Raw genomic sequence first — 12624 nt, forward strand, 5'->3', positions numbered from 1 at the left:
TGTGACAGGACAAGGGGGAATGGCTTTAAACTAAAGGGGGTAGATTTAGACTAGATATAAGGAAGAAATTTTTTACGCTGAGGGTGGTGAAACACTGGAAGAGGTTGCCCAGAGAGGTGGTGGATGCCCCATCCCTGGAAACATTCAAGGCCAGGTTGGACGGGGCTCTGAGCAAGCTGATCTAGTTGAAGATGTCCCTGCTCACAGCAGGGGGCTTGGACTAGATGACCTTTAGAGGTCCCTTCCAACCCAAACTATTGTATGATTCTCTAGGAATGAAAGGAGCAATTGGAGAACAGTCCCAGATTCAGCAGAAATGTCCCTGAATTTTTGAAGCAGCAGCTCTAATAAGAGGCAGCAATGTCTGGGGGACCAGCATGGACAAAATGTGTGAATGGGTCAATCTAAACTCAGCTGGAGACTAATCACAGCATAGGAATGCTGGTTGCATCCAACCTCCTGCTCTGAGTGGGACCAACACTCGACCTGGTCAGCTGTGGTTTGTAAAGCACAGTCTTGAAAACCTTCAAGGACAGAGATTTCACAGATGCTGTAGATAACCTTTTCCAGTGCTGCAGTATTGCTCCGGTTAAATAGATTTCTCTGGCATCCAATCTGATTGGCCAAAGCTTAAATTTGGGGGCATTGCCGCTTTTTTAAATCTTCTGATAGAACTGGAGAGAGTTGAGTTTATAATATTTGTCTTGCCTTCACCTCCTCTTCACCAGACTAAACAAGGTCAGCTCCTTCAGCCTCTTCTCATAGGTCACGTTTTCTCCACCCCAACCATTTTTGTAGCCCTCTGCTGTCCCCTCTCCATTTTCTCCATGCTCTTGAACTTAGGGGCCCAAAACTAGGCACAGTATTCCAGGTGTGTCCCCACCAGTACCAAGTAGAGGGGAACAGTAACTTCCATCTATCTGCTGGCCACACACCTTCTCATGTAGTCTGTGAGGTGGTTTGTCGTATTTGCGATGAGAGCACATGCTGGCTCGTATTCAACCTGGTGTCCATCCTGAGCCCAGTTCCTTTTCAGCAGGGCTGCAGCTTTACCCGTCTGTTCAGAGGCCATAGTGATGCACGGGGTTGTTCCATGCCTGGTGCAGGGACTTGCAAGTCTCTCTTGAACTCGATGACATTGCTGTTGACCCAGTGCTTTTGGGTCTACAAGCTATTGCTTGTGCTCTGACATGTAGAAGCTCCAGCAGGCTGATGGTAAGTCAGGTGTATAACTGAGTTAGAGCTGGGCTTATGTTACTACAGGGTTTTCTGGCTCGGAGTTGTTTCATGTTTGGAGCACAGACAGTGCTTAATTGCCACTGCCTACATACTGCTATACCTATATGACTGGCAGGCTTCCTGCTCTACATAAGGAGAGGAGGGGGATGTTTGCTGCAAGCCTGAGAAGCCTTGAACCAGCTCTGGCCATGAGGACTGATGATGCTTGTTAACAGAGTTATGCTAAATAACGACAATAATCCTTTAGGATTTACAGTCAAAACTGGCCTGAAGTTCTCTGTCTTTTTGGCAAGAAAAGGAACGGAAGTTACTAATGCTGAGTGATGAGTTGAGATCAGTCAGCGTGCGTGTTATCCCAAAGACTTTGGTTATGTTTTTTCCCTAGCAGTGTCAGAGCTTAGGGACATTACATATCTTTTCACCAGTAATGTAACATCTCTGTAGGACGAAGTGCAGAGGATGATAGCATCTCTAACAAGCCATATGCAAATGAATCTCATGCAGAAGGAGTATTTCCATTTTAATTACATTAATGTTAGTCAGTGGGAGTCAGCTGGATTGGGCCTCAGATTCCTTCTGCAATCCTCAGATTTGTGTCTTTTAAGAAAAGCATCTTAAGCCTTAATTTGGGAAGCTATTTTTCCATGAGCATAATTGTAAAATTATTAATAGTTTCACTGAGGTCTGTGGAATTTATGCTTATGTTTAAAGGTAGGCCTTGGATAAGCATTTTTCTGAATTGCACATTACTGTATATCCACAGTCTTGTAACTCAATTTTCCAGTCATTCAATTTATTCCTCTTAAAATTCCTCCCTATGGATTCAGCATCTCCTATTTCCCAAGCAAGTAACATGTAAAGGCATAATTTGCCATCTGCTCTATTCAGATCAAGCAACCTGCTGAAAGAAGGGCAGGGAGAGTCTCATCATCTTCATACTAAAAACACACATTAATTCCCCCCAAAGCATCCAAAATTAGCAAAACAAGGATGATAAAAGAAAACTCTGACTTGCTTTAGACAAAAATCAACAAAAAAAATTCTGTAGACTCTACCCTGAGAAGGGAGAATCAAAGGAATCAACAGTGAAATAATGAGAAATGAACTTAATGTATTCCAGAATTATAAGCAGCCTCTGAGGGGAGTGACTGAGGAAGGGGAGGGGGGGAAGAGTATGCAAAGGAGAAAGAAAATACTTGCAAAGTACAAAGTCCAGCTCCGTCACAAAGAGCTGCTGTCCTTAAGCTGTTACCTCGAGACAAAGTGAGTGGCTCTGAACTGCAGAGCTAATCAGTACAGAGGCAGGTGCTCCTCTTTCTTTTCCCTGGGGAAAGAGCAAAAGTGCCATGTAAGCACAAAAGGGAATTCTGTCATTTTAGAGATTCAAGAAGGTGAATTTGAGCATCAGTGTGCCTGAGATGGTGTTTCCTTACTCACGTAGTAGAGATGGCTTTAAAACATCCGGCTCAGAGGCTTGCTAAAATGTGGGGGAAGGAAAACAATGATTCACTAGACGGCTCTCTCAAGTTGTTTGCTGTGTAAACTACAGAAGGATTGCCAAATGTGGCCGCAGCTCTACAAACAGTTTTCATCCTTCTCCTGTAAAAGGAAAGAACAAGTTCAAGGAATATTATTCGGAACAAGTGGCAATAGCGTGAAGGTGCAACACAACTTAATGCTTTCGCATTTCGCATGGTCATCTGGTATTTAGCATGACATCAGACTGTTTAGGTCCTTAAGTACATCAGGACCTTTAGTCTCTGGTGCAAGGGAGGCTGCAATTAACCCAGGAGTGATATTAGATGGTGGAGTGTTTCTCTGGGTGTAGCAGTCTGTGAGCTTGGGATGGCAGGGGCTCCCTTTGGGGCATCATGGTGGAACAGAGAGGATGGTATTGCTTATGGAGAACAGCGCTAGCAGAAGGATGGAGTGAAATGATCCATGGAAAGGCTGGTGATAGAAAAAGCATGTGCAAGGATGCTTGAGTTTATGAAGACTAGTTGATAAAAGCTGCGGCTCATTTATAAACTGTGGCTTCTAAGTCAGTTTCCTGCAGTATGGGGAAGGACAGATCATGTCGGAGGTGCCATAGGAGGGAGATTCAGCATAGTGCAGTCACTGTCACGCAACAGGTGACTGGTGCTTATGCACTTCCATGTGCAAAGTCCCCAGAAGTTAAAAGCTGTACATGTTCTAGTAGGTAAAACAGGCCAGGAGCTATTTTCTGCTGTGGGGAGCAAGTGACACAGCGTGGCTTGTGCCCATGCAGCCAACCCTTCCCCCTGTGTCAAGGATGCACGGTCACTGTTCAGCAGTATGGATGGTCGTATGCTCGTACTTGAGTCCCTACCGTGGTCCTGCCTGGTTCGTTAACAAGGCATAGGCCAAGAGCCTCCTTTGAGACTGGATTGGACTTGTATTTATAAGTTATAGCCTTGGTCCCATGAGTATTAATTACAGTATCCACAAGAAACACCTTCACCTACTTTATCTGTAGTATAATGTCTTTGTTGTTATTTATAACAGTTGATACTGTGAATAGAATAGAAATATATTGATTTGCATATTTTTTCTTTACTGATGCTGTGGCTTTATGTCTTGAACAGTAATCCATAGTGGCAGCTGTTGGGATTCATCCAGAGACTGCCAGTCTTGTCACATCAATCATTTCCAAATCACCCTTGGGATGTTTGTGGTTAAATTACTTCTGGTGCCACACTGCGATACTCGGATGCAGTGACTGCACAGATGCTGTCTGTTCTGTACTTAAAATCTCGGGTTTGTGGCATGAGTAGACTATGAGATATATTCAGAAAACGTGGTAATATATGTGTTTGCATTACACTGGTATCATGTTACAAGTGAGGTTTTGTGTGGAGTTCTCTGTATTCGGTCCCTATTTCCATGAAATTATAACTTTTGCAAAAACAGTGTTACTCTGTAGCTAGCAGAACAGACTCCCAGCTCCCTTTTTTGTTAAAAAAGCTAATATATATTGAAGGAAAAAAAAAAATCTGTTTAATAATAGAACTTGATGTGCTTTTAGCTTTTAAGGGCTGCTGTAGCAAAGAGTTGTTACTAGAGATATGAGCACAGTTTAGTATTTTTAGTGGTTTTGACCAAAATGGTCAAAATTAATGAATGTTCTATCAACATAATTCATTACTTGTATCCAGTCTTCATATTTCTTGGCCATTTAAATTAAATCCTGTGAAGGTCATGGTTTTCTCACATGGAATTGTTCTGAGCCTGGAACACTCATCTATGTAGCACCCTGCAACCAGCGCCCTTTCAGTGGTCTGTCTGTCATGGTTATTGTCCCTATCCTATTTATAAACACATACACAGAGTTAGAAATACTTCTATTATTCTTCTGCTATTTATATCTGTTGTCTCTTAACAGCTATTTTTGAGTATCACAAATAACTGAAACAGGATCAGGTCTTGTATTTTTTACATTTGTGGCAAGCCTTGTTGACTTCCTTAAGCACATAATATCCCCAATGTTTTGTTTTGAAGGTTAGATTATAATTAAATGCTTTGTCAAACTGCAATATAATAGGCAATGCTCATGACTGTAAATAAGAATGTCCCAGAGTGACAGCAAAGTGAGCGCAGCTGGCACGGATAGGTAGGCTCTGTTATCTGAACAACCATTTGTCCAAGTAGTTTCCTTTGAAGCAGGTTAGATGAAGAGAGACCACTGGGACACAAGCACTTTCTGTTATTGATCCTAGTTTATCTAAAAAGCTTTCTGTAAGTCTGTTTAAGTCACTTTCTAGGTTTTTTTTTTTATCATTCCTTCTGTAAAACAAATTCTACGATATACCTGCTGAGGGAGATGGCAAGTACCCAGAGGCAGCCGCTTTGGAACTTGTGTTCTGCTGTGTTGTTTGCTACGCTGTGCTGTTCCCAGTGGGAAGTAATCGAAAAGGTACATCGTTAAAGTGATGCAGAGAATAGAATGCTAAATGTCCAAACAAAAAGGTTGTGTTCACTGAACTGTTGTGCTAAGGAAATAGCAGGACAGTGCAGAGCATTGCTAAATTTCTGCAGTTGTCTATGAGGTGTTTGGGTTCAGCTGGGAAAAATTAGGGTTTAACCCAGTGCCTTTTCCCTGCATTGCATCTCCCTTTACAGCTTTGTAAAGCCTGAATGCGAATGAATGAATTTGTTCTAGTGACAAAGTTTTCTTAAATAAGTTTCACAGAACATGCTCTCGTGTTTTTCAGATGAGTTTGTGATGTCAGCTTTTTCCTCATTGAATGTTGGAGGGCATGTGTTTATATCTGCAGGGAGCCATGGATTGAGCCCAAGTTAACTTCTGGCATCTAGCTGCGGTGTCCAGGAAGTATTAGCTGCTGTGCAGTTTCCATGCAGTTAACCGGGAGCACTGTTTACCTCCACAGGCTGCTATAACCCAACTAGGATTTGAGTTGTCTTTTGGAGGTGCCTCTGCCCATCCCTTCTCAATGTAGCGTGGGGTGATTCCACCTCTAATATAGGCGTTTCATTTGACTGGGGTATTACCTGGAGCAAACTGTTCTTACAGCAAACGCATTTGTTTCCCTGAATTATCAGTCTCCTGGAAAGAATGCATTCTTCTAGAATTATGTTCATGTGTTTATGTATTCAAAGTTTATGTATTCTGAGTATCTTTCTGTCCTAAAGCAATTTTTTGATGGGCAAAGTTAAAGTATTAAAGGCAGTAAAAAGGTAGTGAAAGTGGGGGACTTCGGGGAATTAGTGACGTTTTAAAAGCAAGCTATTACTTGGTGTAAGCTGATCTCTTTATTATTTAAGAGGCAAGAGTGTATCGTCCATAGAGCAAAGTACAACACTGTAATTTCATGCAGTTCTGCTGAAATTCAAGTGTCAATGTTTGAGTCTCAGAAACCTTTGTTAATTCCAGCATTTTTATGTAACAGACCTGAGCTATAAACTATGGTTATAAAATGATAACAGCTAGTGGCTTTTAAAGAAGGGGATTATGGTTTTACAGAGTGTTCAGATTAATTAACATATATATCACTTTTTATATGGCTGTGTGATAATTTTTAAAGAATCATAGATACCCCAATTCCATTTTTGTCTTATTTCTAAATGAAGAGGGAACTTCTGGTGATTTGTATGATGTCTGGAGGAATGTCAGTGATAATGGGGCGTGTGTGGTGTCAAGAACACAGAGCTAGGTATAGTCATTTTTTTTCCCTCATGAATGAAAATACTTTTTGTTCTGAAATGTCATGTTTTTCTTTAAAGAGACAGCAAATAGTCCTGTGGTCAGGTACAGATCTCTTTCCCTTGCTGGATTTACTGTTACTAACTTTTTCATTACAGATCACATACAAAGCAAGCTTGTTGAGGGAAGAAGCAGCAGGGAAAAAAAATGAGAAGTGCAAGTTTTCCCCTGAAGGAAACACATGAAAGCAAAGTGGTGGGAGGAATGAAAGAAACTGGGAAAACTCTGTAGGTGACACGTGCTATTGTGCAGTTTGTAGTACGGAACAGTTCAGAGGAAGCCTGTGTATTTATAGGGTATTGAACTCAACTCCCTAAATATTAAAGTCCTGTTTACAGATAATTGAACTTACTGTTTCTGAAGAGGTCTGTGTATTTATGGGGCCTTATTTATAGGTAGTAGGCTGAGATGTGTTCTATCAGGAACAGCCACAGATACCTATTTTCAATATATCTGGAGCTCAGGAATCCATCAGTCATCAAGAAAAAAATATTCTAATCAACATTTTTTCTGATAACACAGTAGAAGAAATGTCAAAAAGCTAGATCCTCAGCGTTTTGAATTGACAGGGTTCCTCTTAATATTTCTTGTACTGTTAAGTATTAACTGCAGTTTCTACCATTATTAGCCACGAAAAAAATTACTTAGCTGTCTCTGGTCCTATGAAGGGATTGTGTTCTTGCTATATACAAGATCCAGTCTCGCAAACCGATATTCACTTTGGCAATGTCTGCATGCTTGTGATGGGTAGCCCATTTTACAATTTCGTGCTAAATTTCAAGCACAGCTTCTCTTGTGTTAATCCCGTCAACACAATGCTGACACCAGGTCTGCTGTTCCTGTGTGTAGTGCTGTATAAAGCCCAAACCAAATCAATGCTGCTTCTGTTGGGAAGTGGGAGAAAAAGTTTCCACACTGTGTTTTTAAGTGCTCTGCTTTTTCTAATTATTTCTAGGAATTAGTCCTGAAGATTATTTTTTTTAATGTAGTTTCTATGAAAGGGATCGTCAGATCTATTTCTCGAATCAAACATTGTTTTCTTCTATCACCAGCCACATACAGGTATTGAAAAGTACTGTATGCTCGTAGAAGTCATTGAGAGAAAGAAATCTGAGGATCCAAAGCTCGTAGCATTGCATTTCAGCCTTTCGGGGAATGTACATGTCAGTGTAGTAAGAATATATAACAAACTTCTGTCCACCATCATGTTATGGACTGTCTGTGGATAGAAGCAGCAGCTGATAACCTTTCCATCGCTAGGTTCTTTTCTGAAGTGATGAATTGAGAGAAGGTAGTCAGTGACAACAGACTGAATAAACAGCAGCTCCAGAAACTCTCTGAAAACATAAAGTTTGGATCGCAATAAAGCTGAGCAATGTAGCTGGAAAGTAGAAGTCTTGGGGAAATAGTTCGTTGTCTTACCATGCTTTCATAATACGTTCCCAGTGTGATTAAGAGATACTCGAGACTTGAGTCCTGGTTACTTAATATATATATTTTACAATGTGGAGAGTCCAGCACTTGGTGTAAATCCTGTTAACTTTTGCAAGTGCTGAAAGTCCAATTTTATGTGAGCTAGAAATTCTTGTGTGTCCATTTGGATATAAGTATTGTTGGTAGGTCAACAGAATTGCTCAGTTTAGGAAGAGCCTGCAGGTTCTGACCCATAAGTTTTAGGTCTGATAAACCTTTGTAGGTCATTAGAAATCCTGTTTACATTTTGAACTTTGCTGTAAAGCCTTGTGGTAAATAGAGCATGTTTTGACTGTGTGTGAACTCCGCTGTAAGGAGGAGGAAGTGGGACCAGCAGCTCCTCCACCTCCCAACTCCCTGGAGGCACCATCAGCCAGACGCTTTCCTTTGAAGGGTAGTTCTGAGGTGCCTCCTCTTTGTTCTGGGAGGAAGATAGTAAATAAATGTTGACCTATAACTGCAGCAAATTTAAAAATAAATAAATAATCCTTTTTGGCTGAGCAGGGTTGCAGGATGGATTTCTGATCCTTCTGAGTAGGAATAAGTGGGTATTTTGTCTCGCAGTAATGAAATACAGCATGATTCCTTGAGAGCTGAAGTATGTCTCAAAACCATATACAAAACATTGCAGTTTTGTATTTTAGAACTACTGACACATTGTTAAACCAAGTCAGAGGAATTGAACTGCCAAAACTTTCATGCACATCCTCTGGTCTGTCTGAACTGGCTGCTGTAATTTCTGCCTGCCTGTAGCCATTTCTGCCTGCCTGTGGCCTTTTCCATGCCCAGAAGTAAACCCTCATCAACCTCACGCAGAAGAGTTATCCCAATGGAGAAGGAAAACAGAGAGATTGTTCCAGATAGGGAAAAATCCCACAGGATCAAGGGCAGCCATAATTATAGCTGTTCTGCTGGGTTGGAAGAATGCAGAGGAACAACAGTGGAGGTCAGGCTTCGGTTAAACATACTACTCTTGTTTGCAGTAAATGCAATTTAGCAAACAAAACTTTATTCAGTGGGACCAGAAACATGGTCCAACATTCACCATGTGTTCCAAAATGAAGTGCTTCAAGCTTCCTTCACGTATGTGTCATGCAACTTCCTCCAGAGTCTGACAAGAATCATCCTAGTAGCAAATGTCTCGGTAACTCTTTTTCATAGCTGATTATACTGAAGTAGTAGCAGAAATATAAGCTGCAGAATTAGGTAAGTTACCTTTTTTTTTTCCCCTGTTAGGTAACAGAAGGTCCCAACGCACTAAGGGGAGATACCCAGATGCTCTATTCTTAATATCCTGTTGAAGTATTTCTGAAGACAGGTCATTGAATGATGGATCCTACTCATATAGAATGAGCTTTCAAGAGTACATTGAACAGCATCTTAATAGCTTTCCACCATGATCAGCCATACTTGCATCTCCACTCCTACCAGAATGCCAGAACACCTGTTAGGGCTAATGCAGAATCAAAACTTTAAGAGCTTGCATTTTACAGTATTTTGTCTCATCCTCAAGTAGTGTCTATTTATTCTCTTACTTTACCAGCATCAAGGGTATTTTTGGATACTAAACGATAGTAAAAGGTTTGACAGGTTACACAAAGAGCGAAATCTTATTAGTGAGGCTCTGCAGGAGTTAATAAAAGATGCAGTGCTTTTAAACATTTTCATCAGTGGTTTGAAATTCAGGGTTCCTATTGATTTCATCTGTGGATGATATGAGAATTAGTGGAATAGATAAAACCAATTGAAGATCCATATAGGATGATTTAGCAAGCTAGGCTAAATAAAAACAGACAAATAAAATTAATTTTGATATTGTTGACTTCAGAATGAAAGGCATGTAGGCCATGTGTCCTGCACCTTAACATCAACTTGCTATGTAACCTGTGACGAGGAGCTGTAATGCATGTCTTGGATATATAAGCAGAGGAGCGTCTTGTAGAACCACAGGAATGATCACCCCAACCCTGCCCCCCCATTGAGCTTTGGTGAGGGTGATGCTGTGGTACTGTGTATAGTTCTGGAGTCCATGAGTCAACATTCATTTTGTGAAGGGGAGAAGGGGCAGCAAAGAGCACAATAATGATCAGAATGGATGATCTAATGATTTCTTTTCTCCTCCATCTTGTAAGAATCAACTCAGAACAAAAAGCACAGTTATCTTACAGAAAATAGAGTTGTGTTATAATCCAGGAAAATATATCCTGATTCTCTACCCTGATTCTCTGCAATCCTGTTTTTGGCTGTGAGAGGGTGGTGGGACACTTATAGCCTTTCCGTTCTCTGTACACTTGCCTAAGGTTAGGAAAAAGAAGTGCAAGGCGTGTCACCTAGCCGCCGCTGCTGCTGAAGGGCTCGGGGCACTTAGCACATGTTCACCTGTGCTGTTCTCCCTTCTATCACAATTACTATAGGGGTAAGTAGTTCATTTGAGAATTATTGCTTCCATATGAAAAAAAACCCAAACTGCCTAAAAAGGATGCCACTGTTTAAATCATCATGTCAGCATAATATATGTTAAAGCATTCATCAAAATGTGTTACTTTCCATTTGAGAAGCAAAAAAAAGCAGTTGCTTTAACTATTTCATAGATCAGCAAGATATAATACCTTTAGTACCACCTCTGTGTGTAGGGCTGTAGAGAGAGGTCCCATTTTCAAATAATTAAATAATTTAAGAATAAAACGTGTAGTTGTTATTTCATTTTGAACTTACAAATCTGCTGAAAAATAATAATTCACATTAACCCTATTATGCTGAAATGAACTTGTCTTCAGAGACCAATACCAATCTCATTTCCTTCCCTCTGGACCCATAAAAAAAACATACAGAAGTGGCTTTGTGTGAATTGTGGCTTGTGAATACTTACCCAATAGTGACCGTGGACATATCGCTGTAAGAGCTGGAAAAAATGAGCTGTTGTTTTTTTACTGACTGAGTAGAAATATAGTTAAAATTAACAATTTAAAAAAAAAAAAGGCAGTATTTACCAGCTCTTTAGCTAAAAACTTCATTCAGACTTTCTTTGAGACAGGTTTCCAATTTTCTGCAGGTTGAGAGAAAATATATTTCAGTTACAGTTATTGTGTGATGTTACAATGAAGACATATCAGGGAACTGCCCAAACTCGGACTCGGTGAACAGAAGTGAACTATGACTCCTTGTATGCACGTGTTCCTTTTCGTTGTCTCTCTTTTCCCTAGGATCAGTCATGAAGGGTTTAATACGATTTTTGTTTTGTTTTGTTTTCCAGCTGAAATAAAGATCTGTTTTAAATACTACCATGGTGTTAGTGGAGCCCTCCGAGCTACTACTCCATGTATCACTGTGAAAAACCCTGCTGTGATGGTAAGTTTAGCCTATTTGTTAATTGTATTTTTATAAGATGATAATACTAACTGCCAGACAAACCTATTGATATGTCTCCTAGTTTTACCATTAACTGCGATTTTTGCAAAAAACTATATTGCCTGACAAAAATCAATAAAATTGGGAAATGCTTTTCTTGGTTTTGTATTTTTCATGGTAAAACACCATTAAAATCACAGAGCCTAGCTGAAATCTTTTATGCTAAGAACTTGATTTTGCTTGCTTTCAATTTCGCGGCTTACAGTTTGCTGTAATTTTAACATCATAGTAGAAATTTTTCATACTGGTTATCTAACTCAAACTGAATCCTTATTAAAAGTCTCAATTTCTTATTATTTTTTAATATTAAAAATGAAATTGTTGCTGAGATAGCAATAATTAGTATAAAAATGAGACTGGACAAAACTGCTCTTGCAAAAATTACTGACTTTTTTGTTTTTCATATACCACTGAAACTTAGATAATTCTCTGACTATTAAGTATTATTGCTGCCTTACTATGCTTTCATTATGAGACTTGTTCTATTGAAATACTAAAAGTTTTAGAGGAGTTTTTTTTAGTTGTTTAAATACGTATTGGAATAAGAGCCTTCCAAACTTGTATCCAGGTGCTTCTGATGGAAGTAATTTATCTAATAGGCTAGCTCTTCAGTTGACATGGAGTTTCACAGTGCGTTTGATTCGTTGATATTAGCTGACAAATATTTAAGATCATGTATGTCAGGATATTGTCTTGACAACAGCAATGTTGAAGATACTGTAGAGCACAAGTTATTCAGACTAATAGCTTTTATTCTGATCCTGCGCTTTTTCAGCGTTGTATATTATATACAAGTGCATGTTATGGCTATATGATAATTGTATGTGCTATACTAGACTTTATATCTCATTATACCAAATGTTTTCTTCTTTTTCTTAGAATTACAGACCTAGATGATAGCATCATTTAATTGTCAGATCTTTGTCAGATCTGACCATGAATAATATTGTTTCGCAGCAGGCATATGAATTCTTGATGTTTTACAGAAACATGTAAATGTGTTACAGTTAATGAGCTTGACAGCCACTGTCGTTAATATCAATTTATAAACTACAGACCATAAGGTAGCCTGACTTTGAACAAAGAAAAAAAATGCATCTCAAAGTAACCCTTAAAATGGGCTATGTGCTGCACTATATTGTTACTGAGAAGCAGAATGATTATATTGGATGGAGAAAACATTTGAACTTGTGTGTTTTCTTGACCTTACCATACAAGCCACCAATATTTTTGAGAATCATTGCACGAAAGGACATCTGAAC

At 39.6% G+C, this 12624-nt stretch overlaps 1 protein-coding gene across 1 annotated transcript in view; it reads left to right on the forward strand.

Annotated features, from left to right (window-relative positions):
• HECW2 (HECT, C2 and WW domain containing E3 ubiquitin protein ligase 2) overlaps positions 1-12624 on the forward strand; it is a 166016-nt gene that overhangs the window by 83658 nt on the left and 69734 nt on the right. The window contains exon 4 of the mRNA XM_009284694.2: positions 11208-11302. Within this exon, the coding sequence (XP_009282969.1) occupies positions 11208-11302 (95 nt within the window). The remainder of the gene's footprint in view (positions 1-11207; positions 11303-12624) is intronic.

The sequence above is a fragment of the Aptenodytes forsteri genome, unplaced genomic scaffold (genome assembly GCF_000699145.1).
Source record: "Aptenodytes forsteri isolate BGI_AS27 unplaced genomic scaffold, ASM69914v1 Scaffold183, whole genome shotgun sequence".
NCBI classification, from domain to species: Eukaryota; Metazoa; Chordata; class Aves; order Sphenisciformes; family Spheniscidae; genus Aptenodytes; species Aptenodytes forsteri.